The following is a 21,816-nucleotide window of genomic DNA, read 5'->3' on the forward strand; positions in this document are numbered from 1 at the left end:
TTGGTCCCCACAAGGATATGTAAACATGTACACACACACACACACACACACACAAAATAAAGTGATACAAACATAACACAAAAAATACAAGAGACGTATCCCCACATCAGTCCCCCTCCCCCCCAAAAAAATCTCCTGACAGCATACAAAATTAAGGACAATTTACAGGCCAAGGTGTCTTATGAATGAAAATTAAAAGAAATATGCAAGAATTCATCAAGGTTAAAAGTGAAAATTCAAGATTTAAAGTTTATAAGATCACACTGACAGAGAGGTCTGATAAAATCTGGTTTTCATCTGTGCCAGACATTCCTCAGATCTGAAGAAATACTCTGCAGCAAAATGTAGTTTAAACCCAAAGAACTTTATTTGAAATTCCAGTCAAGATCCCAAAGTCACAAAATACACCAGCAGTACAGGAGGAATATCAAGATGTGGAGACTTTTTTTATAACCTGAAAAGGAAAACTGTGTTTAAAAGAGTTAAGGACAAAAAGAGGCAGTGTAACATGTAAGGTTTCGTGTGAACATTGTGCGCATGCAGCCATTTAGTCTGTTTATGATTCAGGCAGTTTGGACAAGTAAAGGGATAAAAGTTTGCTCGAAACAGCAGCTGGAAGAAAAAAAAAGTCAGAGCTGCTGTTAAGAAAAAGGAAATAAAGGCTCAGAGAGTTCATGAGAGCAAACGTGCCAACATCTGCTGTGGACAGACAGAAGCAGGAGACAATCAGGAAATCAGAAAACACCATTTTTCTGCTTATAAGAGTATGTGAGGAAACACCAACTTTTGTTGAGTGAGTCACAAACAACAGAAACACAAAAAATACAATTTCTTTTTTTTTAAAATCAATGTCCTCAGTGCAATGTTTAGGACACCAGATGAGAAGCAGATTATATACAGTATCATATAACTTCCATCACCAGTTTAATTATTTTGCTTTGGAAAAATGCGGTTTGAAAAATACAGAGCACAGAGTATTCCTCATGATTGTAAATTTTATTTTTCTGTGTGAAATTTCAAACGTTCACCTTGGAACAGAGCAGCCGCCTGCAGCTCATTAAAGGGAGATTCAACTGAATTGTACTCATAAAGTTTTGTTTACATGTCATGTGTAGCCTGTAAACACAGGTGATATTTGCTCTGTGAGCTTTCTGAGGTGTGATTAAATGCTACATTCATGTCAAGTCGATTCATTCATGTCGAAGCGCCTTGTCCAGCTTGTAAATAACATCAAAACTCGACCCTGGAAGCTTTAAAACAGCTCAGCTTTAAAGCTGCTGCTTCCATGAATCGACACCTCATTAGGATAAAAACTGGGGATAATTCAGACCTCTGCTTTCTCTATGTCTTTTTTCCTGTGATTACCAAGAAGGTTATGCAATGGGTTCAGTTTGTTAGCAGGATTGCTCAAAACATTAAAAGTGATTAACTTCTGGAGTAGGTCCAGATCTGGATCCAAGAACTCTTGGTATTTGTTTTTTTTTTTTTTTTGGCTATTGCGAGATTAAGGAAGATTGAACATTTCTCATCATATCATCACAAATGCATACAAACTGAAACATGAAGTACTGCCACACAGCGTCATCATGTTTTCCAGAAAATATCATCCCAGTATCCTGAAATATTTTTACATCCAGAGACTGGATTCCCACACGATGTGGAGGGAGGTACAAGGTGTCAGACTTTTGTTTTAAAAGTGTGTCTGAGCCACAACGTTATGGAAGAGCTTTACTTAGTCACATGAAAACTCTCTCAACATTAAAATCCAGACTTCTTAAGATGAGATCAAACAATAAATAAAGCCGATTTACACAACAAAGTGGAAGACTACCACCACGTCCATGCCGCAACGTTTTGAACCAAGTGGGAAAATGTTGCATCAGCTGCTTCCTTTAAACCTTCAACAGAATGGCTGCAGATTATATTAAATACACTCTGATGATGACACAAAGCAAACCGATTTGAACTGTTCATTTATACCCATACGTATAATCTCCACCTGATTAACGCAATTCAAACAATGCAGCTACAAAAGCAGCTGTCGTGGGGGCCACACTGCATCGGTCTGTGAGCACGCCCACGTTGGAGTAAGAAATATGAATGCAGGATTAGACACGTTACCATTTTTCCTGCTGTTACCTCACATCTCTGAGTTCTGGTTGCCAGATCCAGAATCTGGTTTCATTCACCCTTTTTTGCCTCAAGAGCCAAATCACCTTGTAGACAAACTATATAGTTTTTTTTTTTTAAATTTACAGACCCCTTTATTTTATTTTTTTTATTCAGTTTAAAAGAAAACATACCCATTGAAGTCACTGTATCAGTTCATGCTGGACTGTTTTTTTTTAACAACACCTTTAAAAAAGAAACATTAGTGTTCAAATTTAGGTTTACAAACAAAAGCAGAGCTGTTTCTGCATCATTTACAGTACTGTATTAAATCCAACTCATGGCCAAACATGAACATTCCCAAATATGTAACCACACGTAGCTGTCGTAAGTAATAATACGCCATGTAGACACAGTATATTAAATAGCACAGGGATAATACCTTTCAGAAACTGTTGCAGTTGTACCCAGCTTCCTAGTACTGTTTTTTCTCATTTTCATTGCTCTGACATTCTTTGTATGCACGCCGACTCAGCTTTGTCTCAGTAAAAGTAATGTTATTTATTATTAGCTCCAAGTCCAACAAGAGCAGCCCAGTTTCACTCTTGATCAGTGCAGACACACAAGTTTAAAAGCATACAGCATTAACTTGTTTTTGCTGTGCACTGAAGACATTTGTGTGTGAGACTGAATGATGAATATGAGAAGAGAGATCAGAGTTTCAGCTTTTATTTCCTGGTATTTACATCTAGATGAGCAGCACAGTCTGGGCCTCACACCGTCTATTTGGGTTCTCTGTAGTCCAAAGGCATGCATGGGGTTAGGCTAATGGGTGATTCTAAATTGATCATATGTATGAATGTGAGTGTGAGCGGCTGTCTGTCTCTAAGTGTTAGCCCTGTGATGGACTGGCGACTTGTCCAGATGCATCCTGCCTCTTGCCTCATGACAGCTGGGTTAGACTCTATAACCAGGAGCAGGTTAAGTTTAACTTTTACAAAATCACTGCGCACTGACTGATCAATTCTCCAGAAAATGGCATCACAATTCTTGGAAGATCAAACCAACCTCTGTGTGCGGATGTCAGTGATATCTAACATCAGTAGTCCAACATAGATTCCTAGACGTTATTCCTCGACTCCCCTTATGCAAGTTTGCACAGAGAGTAAGCCTACGTTCAAATCTAATTTTATATTCACTCTTTACTGAGACTGTTAAACACCACTGGGTTTTGTACATATTTAAACATTAATTTAATGATGAAGCTTGCTCAGATTCTGTGACTTAAGTCTATAAACCTACACAGTCGCAGCTTTTCTTCCAGACTTCAAACAGTCCAGCTCAAAAAGATCTATACCTGACCAAAATGTTTAAACTGCTCACACATTCATACAGCATGTTTCCTGTTACTCACACTCATTTCACAGCTGCATTTTTCTTCACGTTTTTCTAAAGTTAGCTAACCATGGGTGAGTTTGTGGTGCAGTGTTGTTGCACAAGGTCCATTGTTTAATCATGGATATCTCCTCTCAGTTTAAGCTTTGGTTTAAGCTTTCACCTCTGGGTAGACCAACATGAAGACCAGTGAGAAAAGCATGTTATTACTGAAGCTGAGAAACTGGAAAGAAGCTGAACAAAGCCAGTAAAAGTATCTGGATTGTCCTGAAAAAGAAGGAAACCACTGATGTACAGAGCAACAGGCATCTAAATGGCTCTCCAAGCAAAAAAACAACAGCTGATGAAACACAAATGGTGAAAGCAGTAAAGAAACCCCCGAAACACTAAGGAGACTTTGAGAACAGCAATGCAGAGGCCACACTGCAAGATGCAAACCACTCACCAGCAGCAAAAATCAAAAAACAGGATTGCAATTTACAAAACTGTACAGATATGAGCTCCATCAGTTAGGGAACGGCTCTATGGCCTGATGAGACAAAGCTTAAACACTACCATATAGATGGAAAGGCCAGTGTCGGCGGAAAGCATGGATCTGCTCATGATCCTAAACATACAAGCTCATTTGTAAAGCATGGTGGAGGTCCTGTCATGGCTTGGGCTCCGTCGCTTTCATTGATCATGACTGCAGTAGCAAAATGAATGAAGAAGTCTCCAGATACTCCGACAATTTACAAAGAAATTCATCCAAAATAATCAGGAGGATCTTTATTGTGTGACAAGATAATAATCCAAAGCACACTACCACCTCAACAAAGGACTTCAGCAGGATACATAATGACCATGCATTTAAAAACCTGAAGAGAAGACATAAGGGAGAAACCCCAACAAATCTGACAACTACCACATGCTGCAGTAAAATCCTGTAAAGGCATGACCAGTGAAGAAACAGGAAATCTAAAGTTTATTTAATTTATACTGAATAAAAGCTGAAACTTTTTCGTGTCTCTTCTCATGATAACCTTTTGATCCAACACACAAAATGTCTTCATTGCACAGAACTGTAAATGCAAACAATGTCGTCATCCACTAAGGTGGGCATTCAATGCAATACTCTAAATCAAGACTGTGGAACTTCAGGTACTTTTGTACCTGAAGCCAAAATGTAATTACAGTCTTGCACAAAACTGGACAAAAAAAAAAAAGACAGCATACATCGAATCATTGCCTTCATCCCATGTTACCAGAACAATGTGCTGACAGTGCAAAGACAAAACAACATTAATCACAAGAATGTGAGGTGTGGAAAAGTGCTGACAGACTGAATTGATTTGTTTACTTAGAAAATCTAGGTTACATTAAAATTTCTGTGCCTGTTAGTGGTTAGAGGAGAGCTCACCTGCTGAGATTATTCCTTAAAACTCGAGCGTTTCCACAGCGTTCAGTGGAAGCAACCGCTAGCTACGGAAAAAATTTAAAAGCTAATTTTTTTTGTTTTTTGTTTTTGTTTTGTTTTTTTGGTTGAATGACAAGGCAAGTTTTAACACTGAGAACACAGAAAGACACATTTAAAATATAAACCGATCCCTTTATCGTGTGAGGATGTGCCGTACACCTGGAAGAATAAAACATAAAGCACATACAGTCCAAAGCATCTAAAGTGCTGAGGGGGAAAACACAGCGCGTTAAAATCACAGCATAGATCAACCAAAATACAGTCAAACAATGTGTTCAACCAAACGAGCGATCCAGTGCCTGCGTGTGTCTCGTGGCCGTTGCTTCACGCCCTCACCTGATGGCAGCTGGTGTTGCCCAGTGTGTAGTATATGAAACAAAACGCTGCAATGTTAGCAGAGCGCCTTGTGATGCTGTTTTAATAAAGTTTAAAACGGTTAAAAATCCAAACAGACTGGAGAAGTCCAGTCCGGCACAGTCTGATGACGGTGGCGTCTCTGTTTGGAGGTTTAAAACAGGTAGGTAGGCTGTGTTTCTTTCCATTTGTCTAGAAGAGCTGGATCATGGACTCCCGGGACTTCCCCACTCCGATCCACTTGACTGAGGAGGCGAGAAGCAGAAGAAGCAATCATCTTAGGGGAAATCCTGAAAATCTATCAATTTAAAAAGCTGCTCATCAGCTCTTGCACTTCCATGCGTGACTTCTTACCAGGCACTCCCACATGCTCCTCAATGAAGCGAACATATTTCTGTGCGTTCTCGGGCAGCTCCTCGAAGCTTCTAGCGGCCGAAGTGTCGCTGTCCCAGCCGGGCAGGGTCTCGTACTGAACCTCCACACGCTCCAGCACCTCCTGATTGGCTGGCACAAATCAATAACAGCATCACACCATTAGCTTGACAGGAGGGATCACTCGAAGGGCAACAGCAACAGATCGATGTGTTTCTCTCTGAAAACAGAGCTTTCTGTAAATGATCAAATAGACTGGAAGAAGAGAAAAGGCTGCCCGATGATCTCCCATGAAGGCAGAAGAGTCTCCACTTACCCCGATCCAGTCTAAGTCTACCAAGCAAAACAAAATTCATTAACATAGCTCACATGTTCAAATTTTTCCTCACCTGGAAAGTGAGGTATAGTTTGGTTGTCGACTTTGTACCCTATGCCGACTTTGATCTTGGTGAAAACGTCAAGTATGTCGAGTTTGGTGAGCGCTAAACTGAAAGAGAAGACAGACAGCTTTACAACAACTGGATAAAGATACTTTATATATTTTTACAGCAAATCACTAAACAGATAAAGCAGATCTGCTTTAAACAAAATGTGACAAAAGGGGATGAAAAACTGTCAGAAAACAAGAAAAACAAGACTTGTTTAAAATTAATAATAGTCCATGTCTTCCTAAAACCTATCAGCTTCACATCACAATATTCAATTCAATTCACAAAACAGTTGCCTCAAAGTGCTTTATATAGTAAGGTCAAGATCCTACAATAATGCAGAGATAACAGAGAAATCCCCAACCATATGACCAAGCGCTTTGGCGACAGTGGGAAGGAAAAACTCCCTTATATCCACGTAAGCTGTTAACAGAGCAGTTCCCTCTCTTCTTCTCTTCCTCAACCTCAAAACACACCATATAACATATAAACAGGTTACATAATGTCCTGAAGTGTTTAGATACAATAATCAAAGATATACAAACTTGCTTCTGTAGGGACATAAAACCAGCTTAGTGACATAATCTCGCCAAAGTGTTGCGACTTTGCCCTAAGGTGCCCAAACATCCTAACTGGATTTGTGACTCTACTCTAAGATACTTTCTTTTCTCTTAAAATACATAAAAAAATGATTTAAAACTCACGCAGTGAAGCCATTAATCATATGTGCATATTTGATGAGCACCAGATCCAGCCAACCGCACCGTCGTTTTCTGCCTGTGGTCACGCCGACCTCCTTCCCTCGAGTCTGCAGCAGCTCTCCGATCTCCTAATGAAAACAAGAGTCTAAACGTGAACATCAGTTCTTATGTAGGTTTCTGTAAATGTTTGCAGTCACAGAAAACAAAAATGCTCTAAATTTGTCTCTAAATCTTTGAAACGAATTCTAAGCTACAGCTGGTTTATTGCTGGCAGTGTGGTAAAAGTCCTCCAGGTGGTGCTATTTGAAAATCTACTCATATTTCACACAGTCAAATTAAGTGATTACGCCATGTTTTAACCATACAGACACAGTAGATACTGTATGTACGAAACAGTTAATGTGTATGTAATGTGCAATTTGTAATACTCGATGTGAAATATGAAGTCGTGCTTATTAAAAATAAAACTCGATCTGAACCAAACTTTTATCGTGTTTATATTTCGTATCAGTGTGTGCTCCTACATTCTTCTGCTCTGAGGGGAAAGCACCGATGCCCACTCTTGTGGTGTACGCCTTGACGACCCCATAAACCTCGCCGACGTTCTGAGGCGGCATCCCGAGGCCCGTGCACACCCCGCCCACCGTGCAGTTGGACGACGTCACAAACGGGTACGTTCCTGCAACGACACCAGAGGTGAAGTCGGGCCATACTTTCTCGTGTCACATCTCCTTTACTGGTCTGAGCTCTGAAAAAGTGATGTCATCGCAGCGTTGTTTTAGCAAGTTTCCTGATTTTGTTACGTGATCAGTCCTGAGAACCCTACACGTACAAAGGCTTTCATATTTACCATATTTGCCCAGAGATTTGTGACAAAACCTGCAAAACAAGCTGTGACTGGACTAGAAACCAGATGGCTTCTACGTGACACTCAGTTAAATTTAACGTAATTTTCCTAGTCTGTCCTGTTGTCTGATTAGACCTGCGGTTGTACCTTAGGAAACATACCATTGACAGACCGACACAAACAGAACAATCAATCAGAAAAATGACATGCTTGGAAAATTTTAAAAGCAAATAAGTGCTGGGATCACAAAACCAGTTGCTGGAGGCCGATGACATGGAGGTAATCCCATTGTGAGAAGAGACTGTTGTGTAATCAAACAGCAGTTTTGGTGTGTAAACCATCAAGCGTGTCCTGTCAAAGTGCTCTTTATGTAAACGCCGACACCCTGCATGCTCCCATGTGACATGTTCTGATCATGTGTAGATCCAGCCTGTCAGAAAGAGGGGATGTGTTTCGCTCTGACACCACAGACACTACAAGCATCGTCTCTGGATCACGTTGTTGAACTTTGACTGTAATTTAAGCTGCTCTCAATGACAGGTCTGTGCTCTTACAGAGAGATATTATGGTTAAGTCTACCATATCATTTAATGAAAGGAACAATCAAATTGTCATACTTTAAAGCCTTATGAGAACAGTTAAAGAGGTCCTCTAATTCTGATCAACTGACCGATAGACTGCTGACGCAGGGTGCCTCCGTGCTCATGCACAGGTGAGTGGTTTGAACTTGTGATTGTGCACGCCAAGCCCAGATGCACAAAGCGCAATAATAACGATTAAACTTACCGTCGTCCCTACCCTGAGCTCCATGCAGGCTTTTGCAAAGAGCATCGCAAAGCTTTAAGTGTTTCTTGGCAACGTCATCGGCTCACCGTGGGTGCACTAAACGGCACTTTGCAATCAGAAACAAGATTTATACTGACACTACAGGTTAACACAAAGAAACAAAGAAGTTAAGAAAACACCGATTTACTGACCAAAGTCAATGTCCAGCAGCGCTGCATTGGCTCCTTCCACCAGGATTTTCTTAGGAGGACCATGAAGTGCCTCGTACATGTAGTGCACACCATCTCTTACCATGGGCTTGATCTGCTCAACGTAGTCCTAAAATAAAAAAAAAATAAAACAGCAAAAACCCCCAGAATAAATAATAAATAAAATACAGGGAGATCTGTGATGAGCACAGCTAAATGTTTTCAGATTTCTTTTTAGTTTTATTACCTTTAACTTGAGCAGCTCTCCGTCTATGTCGATCTTTAGAGTGGGGTACATAGACTGGTACTGCTTGGCCAAAGCTTTATACCTTCAACAAAGAATGATTCTCATTTATTTCTGCAATCATTCATGCACCTTGGTCACACTTTTCATTTTTGTTTGCATTTCAACACAAATGAAAAATAGCAGCACAGAAAATAACTTTATTGGTTGGACTATTTTTCCCCCCTTTTCGGGTGGGGAAGTGGGAACAACCAGGAATGCCCACGTTCAAAAAGAAATCAGCCCTTTGAAGGAGGTCAGTGAAAGTAGAAGGGTTTAGCATAAAATTCAAATGTCTATCACAGTGTTGCCTACTGTGCAGGTAGCATGAATTAGGCCTGTGTAATTAAACTGATTTTTTTTCTACCTACAATGATTATTAAAAGAATAAATTTGAGATAAAGCTATTATATTTTCTAATATTTCTTATTTCCTTTTACATTTTATCCTCCATAAAACCACCTTTCCAGACTGTGACATGTCCACTTATGCTTTTCACTTGAATAATGATTATAGTTAAATAACTAGCAGATTTCTGTTGGTCTGTGTGTATGCTTTGGGGTTGCTTCCTTTATCACAATGACTTACTACAGCAGTACTGTAGCACTTTATTTTAATTAATCACTTTGCATAACCGTCACCTAAGTTGTAAAATCCTCGCTGTAAGTATTCAAAACCACCTTGAGATAACCATAACAGCTGAACCGTCCTGAATTTCAACTCTGAGTGTGTGAAGCAACTTACAAGGCTGGATTTCATCCGAACACCTGCTTAGATCTGCCTCCAGTAAAAGTTCCTGAGTTTATGGCACTGAGAAAAGGCTCGTCGGCCAGTTAAAATTTCTGAGCTCAGTGGTTCAACAAGAAGTCGAACAGGTCAAAAGATATAAAATACTACTCAGCCTTTAATAAATTAGTAATCTTAAACCTTTGCATAGTGACAGGGTCACTGTCAGGGTAGGCTGAGCGGTGACTGCAGAAATGAAATGTGTTTAAACAGTTCAACTTTATTTTTGTTTCGCTTCTACAGTTGTTTATTAATGTAACATATTTACATTGCAAACCAGTCCACCTGGTAACAACCAGCTTCAATATCTGAAAAGTAAAGATACGATATTTTATTTAACCCTTATTTACAGAGATAGTCCCGTTGAGACTCAATGTCTCATTTACATTTACTTATTAATGGGGCAAATCCACTGGTGGAAGTCTGTGGGAAAGTGACCCTCAGCTGCCTTTCTCTGTGAGGTCCGTGAACGCTTTCCTGATAACTTTACGGACTCGATCACTAGTTTAAGATTACACTGAATAAAACCTGGAGTTCATTTTGCAAAGTCAGAAGTCCGGAGGATTCTCCAGGGTAGGCTCATTAGCTAGCAACTTTGACAGGCTTGCGGTTTCACAGCCAGATTCACCCACTGGTTGGTCACATGCCGTTTCAAAACACTAAATGGCGATGGTGGAAACACTCTACTTTACTAACCAATGAGTAACATGGTGGTTGCATCCAAGTTTGATATCATTTATGGTCTAAACTAGAGGGAGGCTGAATGGAGTATATATTAGAGATGGGAAACATTCAGTAAATATATAAATAAATAAATGTTCTATACACATCTTAAAGCTTTTTTTGTGATACTGGCACAACTGCAACAGTTACCAAACAACCAGACTCCTGCTGCTGATATGCAAAAGTGATCAGAGTGAACGAGCACTGCATGTTGAGTCTTTACAGACTGTGTTCCTTCCCAGTGACCAAACCTGTATTCTGAAAGGTAGATGTGACATATATAATGTTGTTGGTAAGACTGACCTTTCAGAGAACTGTGTGAAGTCTGCCAGCAAGTCACATATCCTGAGCCCGGAGCGTGCCGCCTTAGCCGAGTACACCGGACCAATCCCCTTCTTTGTCGTCCCGAGGCTGAGCAAGGCCAAGAGAGGAGGGAAGGAAACACAGAGAAAAGAAAAAACAGCATTTACATGCAGTCTTACTCCACAACATGAACTCTGAAACTGTAAAATCATTTCATGCCATGCACACAAATGAAAAAGGAGCAGCTCAGTGGTTCTCACAGGAACAAAAGTTCATTACGCTGTTTCTAAAACAATACAACATAAAAAACATTAGACCTGACACCTCTCATTTAATATCACTAAAACGGTTTCAAGTTATAGTCCGAACTCGTGATGAAACTTTTATTCTCTGAAAAATGACAAAATGCAGATGTTTAACTGTCACTGAGCCATTTGCTTCTTCTCTACAGACTCCAAAATATTTATAAACCCAGACAGACAGCATCCTCTCACACTAGAGTATTACAGTCTGACGTGCTATCACCACAGAATTACTACAGAGACAGCATGCCCACCTAAATACACATCTACATACAAAAGCGTATCACGCCTTCCCTATTAAAAGGAACTCTTGGCACAGCAGAATTTTTATACCCTACATGCAAATACAGAACAGAAATAGATAAATACGCCCTACAGTTATTGAGTTTCATCATCAGTGCAGCCAGTATAACTCATGTAGTATCCAGTAACCATATGTGACAATGTGCATGAGTGAAAAGTCAGCTGTTTCTGCCAGAGATGTAAGAAAGTAAGAAGGAAAGTCCAGCCGTAGAAGCTGTAGATTTATTTTTAAACACATTTTTGCTTTATCTGAAATATTGAATCATTTGACATCTTAATAACACTTCTTTAAATACAACTGTCAGAGATGTTTGAAAAGGGATGAACTCTTAAGTACAACTGGGAACAAACTCAGACACACTACACTCACTGGCTATGCTGTTATGTACTTCTGTTCAACCGCTCACTGATGTAAATATCTAATCAGCCAATCACATGGCAGCAACTCAGTGCATTTCAGCAAGTAGACATGGTCAAGATGTCCTGCTGAAGTTCAAACAGAGCAGCAGGAGCGTTTCCAGGTCCTTGTGGAATATGTGCCACAAACAATTAAGTCACATCTGACGGCAAAAGGGAGCCCAATCAACAATAGTTGTGCAATATAAAACATGATATTTCAGTGGAATTAAATTGGATTTAATTTGAACTTTACCCCAAAAGTCTGAATTTAGTACAGAATTGTAGACTTTACATTTAAAGTGAGGCAACAAAATTTGAAAAGAAATATTAGACAAGTGGAAACTTAAATGTGTGCAGGTTAATGCCCATTTCACTGGCAAATGAGTGATCTTACAGCAGTGCCTGTCATTTCATGTGGTTAATCCCTAATTGTGTACAGTATTAGGAAAACATTTGGTGGGAATGAGTGACGCATCATCTTTTTTCAAATATACGTAGAAAACTTTAAATATTATCAAGTTTTGTTTCTTTTTTACTTGCAATGTTGGTAAATTTGTCAGAGACGAAATTTATGACACACAGTCGTACAGAGAACCCAGCCTCAAACTGTTTTACAGCCACTTTTAATTTTATGGTAGAATAATCTTGATTAGAGTTACTAACTTAATGTGCGAGGTTAGATCAGCAGTATTACACCAGCTGCTGTGATATTCTACGACTCTGAATTGTGTTGCCTGGTTCTGTGATCGTATTCTGCTCTGACTTTCAGCAGACCTTACACTACAGCGTGCCTGCAGATGCTGGAAATCCACCAGCCTGACATCGCAATCTGCTGAAAGCTTATAATGACTCTGCCATTAAAGCACATGCACTCTGTCGCTCTCAGAAACACGTGAGCCGGCTGCGAGTTTGGGACCGTGGCTGCTTTTAACAGGAGTATGCTGGGTCTGAATTTAGATTAGCATTCTGAATGCTCCTCAGGCTTAGCATAACATTCCTCACACATATCAGTATGACGCAGTGCCCGGGCGAGTACTGAATTAGATGATTGAATATCTCGTTTTACTACCTATTTTATTGCTTGTGTCCTTGTGGAGAGTTTAGAAGTCAGACCGTCAGCAGGAGCCTGCTGCATTACTTAGTCACTTGTTGAAGCCGTGCTACTCTGTCTCGCGCTACAGAAACAACACCTGCTGCAGGGCTGCTACTCTCTGCCTGCCCTCCGACTTCTCTGAGGACGCCTCCAGGCAGAGGAAAGCTGAGGTTACACGCACAGTGTCACTGTGCAAAGTAAAGATAAGCCTATGTGTGAATAAGTAAAGGAGAAAATGCTATATCCATCTTTTTAAGTTAATATATATATAATATAATGGGCTCTGTGATATATATCCATATGCTTTCAGATACAGAATAAAGCAGTATTGTATATATGAATATAGTTTGATGTTCTGTTACATTTTACAGGATTTCTCTAGCTAATTCTGAAGTTTAAAGGTATTCATACAAACTAAATGTTAACTGTGCAGGTGAGGGAGCACACAGAACAGTCGGTAGATTTGTTCATGCAACACACCAATTAAGAAATTCCTGGTTTATTTTATGAGACTTTTACATTTTAACAAACTACTTTCAGTCTGTACTGACCCATGCAACAGCCAAAGTCACACTAACCACACTAGACGAGACAAACTCCCGTTTGTTGTGAGGATTAAATTAATAGTAGACTGCAAAGGCCCTCTTACTCTGTCTGATGGCAGGTAAACCTATTATTGTAACAAATGCTTTTATTAAGGCCTCACCTGCACAAGCCTAGAGACCTGTGAGAAATCATCTGGTGGTCTCTGGTCACAAATGAAAATCATGCATTCCCCAACAGGTTGCCGGCAGCTGCTGTGAAATCGACTGCTAAGCCCCATTTATGCAGGCCTAGAGACCGGTTAGTGACCCCCTGGTAACCACCGGTCTAGAGGAAAATGTGTATTCTGTGATTAGTGGGCCAACGATTTGTTGCTGGAGGTTGCTGATGGTCACAGGCAGGTTGCCACAGACACCACTAGTTTGTACGGAAGATGTCGACTTGACCGGAAACACTAACTACTCACCAAACAGTGTGGAAAGTGTGAAAAGTGCAACACAAACATTCACCTTCAAAAAGTTGGACCTTTTAAGATGAGAAGTGTGGCAAAAGTTTGACTTTCAAGGTGGCTGGTCAACATTTTAGTGTTGCTCAGAACATTTTCAAGTTTCACTGCAGGCCAGAAATTAAATTCAATTAAATTAAAATGAAAACTGCATCTGCTAGAGACTAAAGCAATCACAAGGCGGTTTTTGTGTGTTCCTTTTCTGCCACCAATTTCACACAAAAGCAGACGTGAGCAACCGAGTGGTCGGCGAAAAATTTTCCCTAGCGGCTGGAATTTGCCAGAGGACGTCGTCGACCAGTCTCTAGGTGTGTGTGACTGAGGTTTATCTTCCAAAATACTATAACACTCTGTGGCAGCAATTACCCGGTTTAAACCTCCCGACAGACTACAAACAACATTAACATATTATGTTTTAAGCTGTTTTGTTTAACAGCTGAATATTTACACATCGAGCAGCAACAGGATGACATTAAGTCCAATAATCCGCTTTTAACTCCTCATGGAAATATCTGGCATTTTGGCTGCTAAATCCTCCACAATGTTCACCATCTAGTCTCTTTGCCTTTCAGCTGTTTAGTGATGAGTGCACAGAGTGGATGTTCAGAGATCCTTGTGTAAAATTACACTATGAGAGCACAGAAAATGAAAGGTGTGCATGGAGCCGAAAGTCACCACGATGCTCTGCAAAGCCGAGGGTGGGAGCAGTTTTAGGTGTTATCACTAAAAATGTCAGTGCTTCAAGTTTGTATGTGAGGATCAATGTCATGTTTATTTCCAAACAAGAAAGGAGACTAAGATGTTTATAGAAGAAATCCAACATGCTGGGATCGTGTTCAAAGCTGCCGTAACATTCTTCTACCTGGATTTACAGTCATACTGTTGTTAACCGCATTCAGCAGCTTCAGCTGGCAGCTGTTAGTGTGTAACATGTGGAATAGTACCCTGACCCTGTGACAGCAAACTGCAAAACCATCCAGAGGCCTGACTAAGATTCACATGACAAAAAGAAAGAAAAGCAAAGAAGAATACCGAAAACAGAACGCAATCCATGATAAGGAACTCAGGGAGTGGCATTTATTCAATCAATGACTAACTTTAGTGTTTGAAGCTCTCTTTGCTAATATACTGAGTACCTGAAACTTAAAGTGTGTGCACGCTGTGTGTATATTGCAGCCGTTTGTAAGCAACAGGTTTCTTACTTCTGGCCTGCTTGCTCTTGTCTCTGCTGTTCCTGAACGCCATCAACCGCTTGGTGGAAGTCAAACACTGCGAAGGAGGGAGAGAGGACACACACACACTCACACACCTCAAAGAAAGCAGAGCTCCCGCATTCACACACTCATACGCGCGCACACACACACACACTTCTTCTTGCATGCATTCAAACTGTCGCACACTCTCTAAAGTAAAAGAGTCCAGGGGCAGATCTGTGAGGACTTACCAATGTGCGCTCTGTCCGAGATGATCAACCGTTTCTCCCAGTCTTTTAGACCTACACACACACATATGCTGTGAGTTCCACACAGATAACTAACGCCATGTTTTGCTCAGGAAAAAAAAAGAAAGTACTGCACTCACTTTTTCCTTTGCGTTCATTTTTTTCTGCTTCTTCGAACAGGCCTGGAAGATGGATCACCACACCATTGCCTGATGTAAAAACAAAGCTATGTGACATTACAGTTCTTGGTTTCATATCAAAAGAGTCAAAGCTGAGTTTATTTCTCTGTAAATTATGAGTATGCACCCTATTTTGGTTTGCGATCCCTTAAAAAATACACAAAATTATGTTTGATAGAAGAAGATGACTTTTCATACGAAAGTAAAATGTTTCAGTGCCACAGTGAAGGTTCAGATTCGAGGATCGTGATCCCCCAGAGGGCTCTCATCCCCCTGACTGTGCATCACTGAGCACAGAGTATGTTTTTTTTTTTAAACAGTGAAACAGTCAGGGTTTGTCAATATCCTCCCTTGATGACGTAGACATCATGTTAACAGGACACAGACTAAACTAAACCCGATGCTCTGCTTTAACTGTCCTGCTTTTTCATAGCAGATACTCCTACAATAGAGAAATTACAGGTAGTATAAAATTCTATTATCATCACAATGCCACGCTTTGGGACATTTGAACAGAACGGAGGCTTCATTAATGATATTAGAAACAAAACTTCAAAGACAAGTCAAACTTTCTGACATTTTCTGTCAGAAAGTACATTTTATGTTTCACACTGTTGCTGATGCAGTTCTGTTGGGGGCTGTCATTTGTGATGCTGTCGATCGGAGATGTCCTGAGCAGCTCTATGGAGTGATATCAAGGCCAATCCAGGCTTATTACTCTGGATGAACTAAAATAAACCTGATCAAATTTAAACCCTGTCTTTATAGCACTCCACTGTATTCACTTCAGCCTGCTGGTGTTACTGTGCAGTCCGCCTCTACCAAGCAGCTTTGTGCTCTGAGAGAGCGAAAATTAAGGGCAAATGAGGGGAGAGAGTCTGACCTCTGAAACCCAGACACCAACAGATGTGTTACTGAATCTTAAATCTCTCCTCTGACCAGGGCACAAAGCGTTTAGATACCAGCCTCTTATTTCTGGCCAAAGCTGACAGTTACTTTCATAGATGAGTGATTTTGTTCCCAGCGAATAGTCGCATCGAAGGTTTCTCTGACCTTGAACACACTCCAGGATAAGCTCATCCTGGCTAATCAAGACTTTTGTACAGTTACAGCTGTTGCATGACTTCTCAATTGCAATTTGTAAAGTCAAGCACCAACGAGTGTGTGTTTCAGTCAGATCTACCCCTCACTCATCGCATCATAGTTCAAAATACAAATAGGTGACACCAAATTTGCTTTGTCTGTTGTATTTTATACTGTCTGCTGTTCAGACCACAGTGGAAGCAAACCTGAATGCGGAACTGGCCAAACAGCATAGCATGCATCTGAAAATATTTTAACTTAGTTGGAAGACAAGCTTATCGTTCCCATTTGTGAGCAGGCAGAGCCGTTTGATTCGACTGTGTGTTAGTTGCATCTAAACCAAAGTCAGTGCCCGTCATTGTGAAAGCAGTCTTAGGTGTGCCTAAATATAATGCCAAGGGACAGAGCAGAGCTTTCTTTACTCACTGGAGTATTCAAACAGCTGGCTCTAATTAGCTTTTAACTGGAGCTTCATTAAGTGGAGGCAATGAGGTAATTACTTTGACCAAATTAAATATAGGAAACAAGGAAATTAGCTATAAAAGCATTAAAAAAAGCTCTTTTAATGACACTGTCTGAATGAATGTGCTCGCTAGTTTGCTAGAAATGAGATGTTCTCAAAATCTGCACAGTAGGGAAAATTATGTCACAAGAAACAGAAATGTGCCTCTACACACGAGTGCCACAGTGGTAAGCACAAACAAAGCAGAAACAGTATTAAGTATTGATAGACTGTATAGCTGTACATGGTCAACTGCAGATGTGTGGAGGGATTGGAAGTCTTAAAGGAGAAGTTGGATCCATTAGCTAATGAAATTACTGCAGATGGGTGGATACGATGTAGCCTGCAGTCTGGCTCTGAGTCAAGCTGATCGCACTCGCTGTAAGAGTCGTCAGGATGGAAGCTACATGAGCGATGACGAGCAGCCAACTAAAAGGGATTGCGATCAGTTCAAGAAGAAAACAGCGAGGAACTGTGTGTGTGCGCCGTGCAGTAATGTAAGTGTATTTCTGCATGCAATACACACCAATGAAAGCGGTGACCTTGGGGTTGATGATGCCGCTGGGTAGGAGGTGAAAGTCGTACTCGACTGAGTCGACCACCACTGTGTGTCCTGCGTTGTTGCCGCCCTGCAGCGAGAGAGGGGGAAAAAAAACAGAAACTGATGACTAAAGCCAAACAGAACCTAGAGGAGGCTCTCCAACTTTGTTTTGAAAAGCCAAATAGTTTGGCGAGTAGCAACAAGCATCATACACAAACCACGGGCCGCTGCCTGTTAGTGTATGTGTTGCTCTGCGCTGTTGCTTAGAAACTTCTGCTTACTTTGAGGTCAGAAAGCAGAGGTATCAATCCAGTATAAACCTACTGACAGATGCATGGAAGGGCATGTCAAATGAACTGTTGGTAATGTGTGTAAAGGACGCGTTCATAATCCTCTAGTCTGCACACCCAAACACATGTTCTGTCAAGACTCTACAACTACAAACACACACTTTAAAAATATATACAAAAGAAATATTTGTAGTTCTGCCTGAGGACATGGTACTCCAAGAAAGGAAATGAAGCTGGAGGAATAACGAGTTCTTGCACCCCTCCTTACAACAAGCTGTGATTACAAAAGTAAAACCTAGACTGAAGTTTCTAATATTTGCGTAACAATATGCAGTTTGTCTACAGGTTCTAATACTCAGAATATATATTTATATAGGGCTTTACAAGCTTTTCAGTCCTTTTCTTGTCAAAATTGGGTGCCTATATTAACCATAGCCTGTCTTTTTTGTTTACTGAGCCTTATTAGCAGTTTATATGGCCCCAATAATGTTCTAGAGTTGAGCAGAGATTACAAGCAAGAAAAAAGGATATGGTAATACTACTTCTTTCCAACTCCACACTCAGATTTCTCATTTTTAAGTCTTTAACTAGTGAGGCAAAGCAACAACACTTATAATAGCTCATCAGACTTTGTGCAGCTTTATACAAACACTGTTCACATTTGCAGCAACGCTCTCCAACTCTTATAAACTGACTTTGACATGTATAAAAGGCCAACTCCTCCTGCCTCACAAGACGACGCTATCTGCCTGACAGCTAAGTCGGTGAGAAAACAGAACCTCATCAGTTTTTTTATGATAATAGTGATGATAAATCACAATAGTGATGACAAATTTATGACAAGAACAAAATAAGCTAATCATTCAGGCTGCGGACTCCTGGAAGGGCAGGTTCTGAGAAGCGAAAGCAGTATCACTATCGGTGTGTAAACGCTCAGTACTCAACTATATCTGTACACCAATTTGTTTGCGGCACAAGACATCCACTGGCTAAAGGAAACTACAATTTCAGACAAGCAGAGACCATGTAATCTTGTTGTATTTAATCGTGCTTCTGTGAGTTAATCTGATAGGATGCAGCATAGACGCCTGCAGATGATTTAGCACATCTGACTTTAGAGATAAAAATGGGGGAACCCAGAAAAGGAACAGTGAGTTCTTGGACTAGAACATCCCAATCTGACCTGCTTTACTCATCTCTTCTTCATGTTTATCAGTCAGATGTTAAGGTAAAAAAGAGGTACACGGAAAAGAAGGGGAGAAACAAACAGATACTTAAGCAAGTACTTCATTTTTTTATTTCTTTTTCTTTTTGCTGTGATGAAACTGCTGATCCATTTCTTCTGCTGCAGCTTGCGTCACTACTCACAACCCACGGTGCCAATTCAACTTGGGTTATCGTGCTGTAGCCTGTGGACATAAATCAAGCTCAGCATGTGCTTTGGCCACATGGAGTTATTCCTGGCTGCAGCAGCACCGTGAAGGTGGAGAGGGGAAACAGATGGGGGGGGGGCAGATGCCTCTCCTTTTTAAATACGACTTTTACGATTCACCCCATCCCCCAAAGAACCGAAGAACTCCGGTCTTCCAGCAGTCCCATGACCGGCTTCTCGTACCCATCACGAGACACAAATTTTTCCGATGGTCACCTACTGCCCTTCAGTTTGGGAACTGCTGGGGCAGTGTGATTACTGCTCTGAGGGTACAATAGAAGGTCTCTGCTATGCAAACATATTTCAACATTAACAGAAACATTATGAAAAAAAGAGACAAAACTAAAGCTGTAGTAGCTTTTTGAGAATAGAGAAAGGACCTGAGGAAAAATCTGACCTTGCTGTTGGTAACAATGAATCGAGACGTGTGACCCTGACCTGGGATAAATGCTTTGATGTGAAAAGAAAAACATGGGTTAATCTTGCAAGTATGCATCTCTTAGCCATTGGAATTAACTGGACAATTAGTCAATCCCTACGTCATCACGCGCTACTGCTAGTTTCTTCTGAAAGACGTAATTAGATAAGATTAATTTACAGAATATTTGGCTCCAGCTTTAAGAGGTCGTAAGCAGATCCAATCTTTGGATCTTTGTTTGGTTAATGTGTTTAAAATGCATTTTTTGCCCCATCCTCTCATTAATGTTGCGATGCAAGTACTTTTGAAAAGCACTCGTTGGTCTCGGATTTCATTTATTTTGCATCTTAGTGAGAAAATAAGCAGCTTAGAAATGCAAGCAAAAACCTCATTGTATAGGATTATAATGTCTCAATGTCTCTGTTTTTACTGCTATGTCAGAATGGTAAGTTGGGTAAGTCTATGTCCTGCTGGTGCATCTGATCTTTTAGGCAGCATCGATTTCAAAAAAGATCTCAGTTCAGTGGTTTTGATGTTAACACTTGTATTTTCTCTTTTTTTTTACTTTTACAACTAATAGCACTGAAAAAAAAAAAACCCAAAACAGCTCAAACCCCCTGGGCATACCAAACACCGAACAGCAGGCAGACATCGCTAGAATTGATGGAAAGTATTCAACTTACATTCAGCAGGTGGCCAAAAACTCAATAAAACGTAGAGTCTTTTACGCTCCTAATTGGGACGACCATGAATTTGTGTCCTCACTGTTTGCTACTATTCCAAATTTAAATTCTCACCTTTTAATAATGGGAGGAGATATGAACTGTGTTATTGATCCATCATTAGATAAATCTAACCCTCGTTCATCTGCGTCGAAAATGTCCCAGGCTTTTGTTACATTTATGAACCAATACGGCTTTGTTGACCCATGGCGTTTCGCTCATCCAACTGTAAAACAATACTCTTTTTTTTCTCATGTGCATCGTACATTTTCGCGAATAGATTATTTTCTGATAGATAAAAAGCTTATTTCTGAGATTGTATCTACTCAGTATCTACCAATAACGGTATCAGATCATGCCACAGTGGTATTAGATCTTCATTTTACAATGAAGCCAAAGAGATTTAGATATTGGAAGCTAAATCCTCTCTTGCTGGCGGAGACCAACTTTTGTAAATACATTTCTGAGTCGATTACTTTTTTTTGTGAAACTAATGAAAATAATGAAACTTCCCCATCCATCCTATGGGACACTTTAAAAGCCTATATTAGAGGTAAAATTATCTCTTTTACATCTTATTCTAATAAAATACGTAGATCACAGCAGAAAGAGTTGGAGAAGGCCATAAAAGAGATAGACAATTCTATCTCTCTTACAAATACACCTGATCTTTATAAAGAGAGAATAAGACTTCAAACAGAACTAGACATTCTTCTTACTTCAGAAGCTGAACAACTTCTCCTCCGTTCTCGAGGGTTAGTATATGAACATGGTGATAAAGCTGGCCGTCTCCTGGCACAGCAACTGAAGACTAAAACCGCGTCAAATCAAATTATACAGATTACTGATGATTTAGGTTCAGTATCTTCAGATCCAGATAAAATTAATGATACTTTCAGATCTTTCTTTGTTCAACTTTATAAATCAGAATCTTTCATAGATGAAAGTCAATTAAACACTTTTTTTGAAAAATTGGATCTACCTAAAGTTTCATCTGAAAATAACTTAAAGTTAGACGCCCCTATTACAATTTCAGAAATTAAAGATTCAATACAATCAATGAATAGCGGTAAATCGCCAGGTCCGGATGGCTACCCGGCCGAGTTTTATAAAGTTTTCTCAGATCAGTTAGCCCCACTTCTACTGGAAATGTTTAATTATTCGTTCGAACAAGGAACTCTGCCACCTACACTCATGCAAGCCACTATTTCCTTAATTTTTAAAAAAGGCAGAGACCCACTGAGCTGCACATCCTATCGGCCAATATCACTCCTCCCAGTAGACATTAAAATTCTTGCAAAAATCCTAGCCCGACGACTAGAATCGATTATG

At 40.2% G+C, this 21,816-nt stretch overlaps 1 protein-coding gene across 1 annotated transcript in view; it reads right to left on the reverse strand.

Moving 5' to 3' along the window:
* Nucleotides 1-345: 345 nt before the first annotated feature.
* adss2 (adenylosuccinate synthase 2) overlaps nt 346-21,816 on the reverse strand; it is a 31,748-nt gene continuing 10,277 nt past the window's right edge. The window contains exons 2-13 of the mRNA XM_003438424.5: nt 17,608-17,710; nt 15,458-15,526; nt 15,321-15,371; nt 15,079-15,145; nt 10,732-10,839; nt 8,884-8,965; nt 8,640-8,766; nt 7,340-7,494; nt 6,819-6,943; nt 6,076-6,173; nt 5,669-5,818; nt 346-5,559 (exon numbers count right to left, since the gene is read on the reverse strand). Coding sequence (XP_003438472.1) covers nt 5,507-5,559; nt 5,669-5,818; nt 6,076-6,173; nt 6,819-6,943; nt 7,340-7,494; nt 8,640-8,766; nt 8,884-8,965; nt 10,732-10,839; nt 15,079-15,145; nt 15,321-15,371; nt 15,458-15,526; nt 17,608-17,710 — 1,188 coding nt within the window. The 3' untranslated portion in view covers nt 346-5,506. The remainder of the gene's footprint in view (nt 5,560-5,668; nt 5,819-6,075; nt 6,174-6,818; nt 6,944-7,339; nt 7,495-8,639; nt 8,767-8,883; nt 8,966-10,731; nt 10,840-15,078; nt 15,146-15,320; nt 15,372-15,457; nt 15,527-17,607; nt 17,711-21,816) is intronic.

Source organism: Oreochromis niloticus, linkage group LG13, assembly GCF_001858045.2.
Source record: "Oreochromis niloticus isolate F11D_XX linkage group LG13, O_niloticus_UMD_NMBU, whole genome shotgun sequence".
NCBI lineage: Eukaryota > Metazoa > Chordata > Actinopteri > Cichliformes > Cichlidae > Oreochromis > Oreochromis niloticus.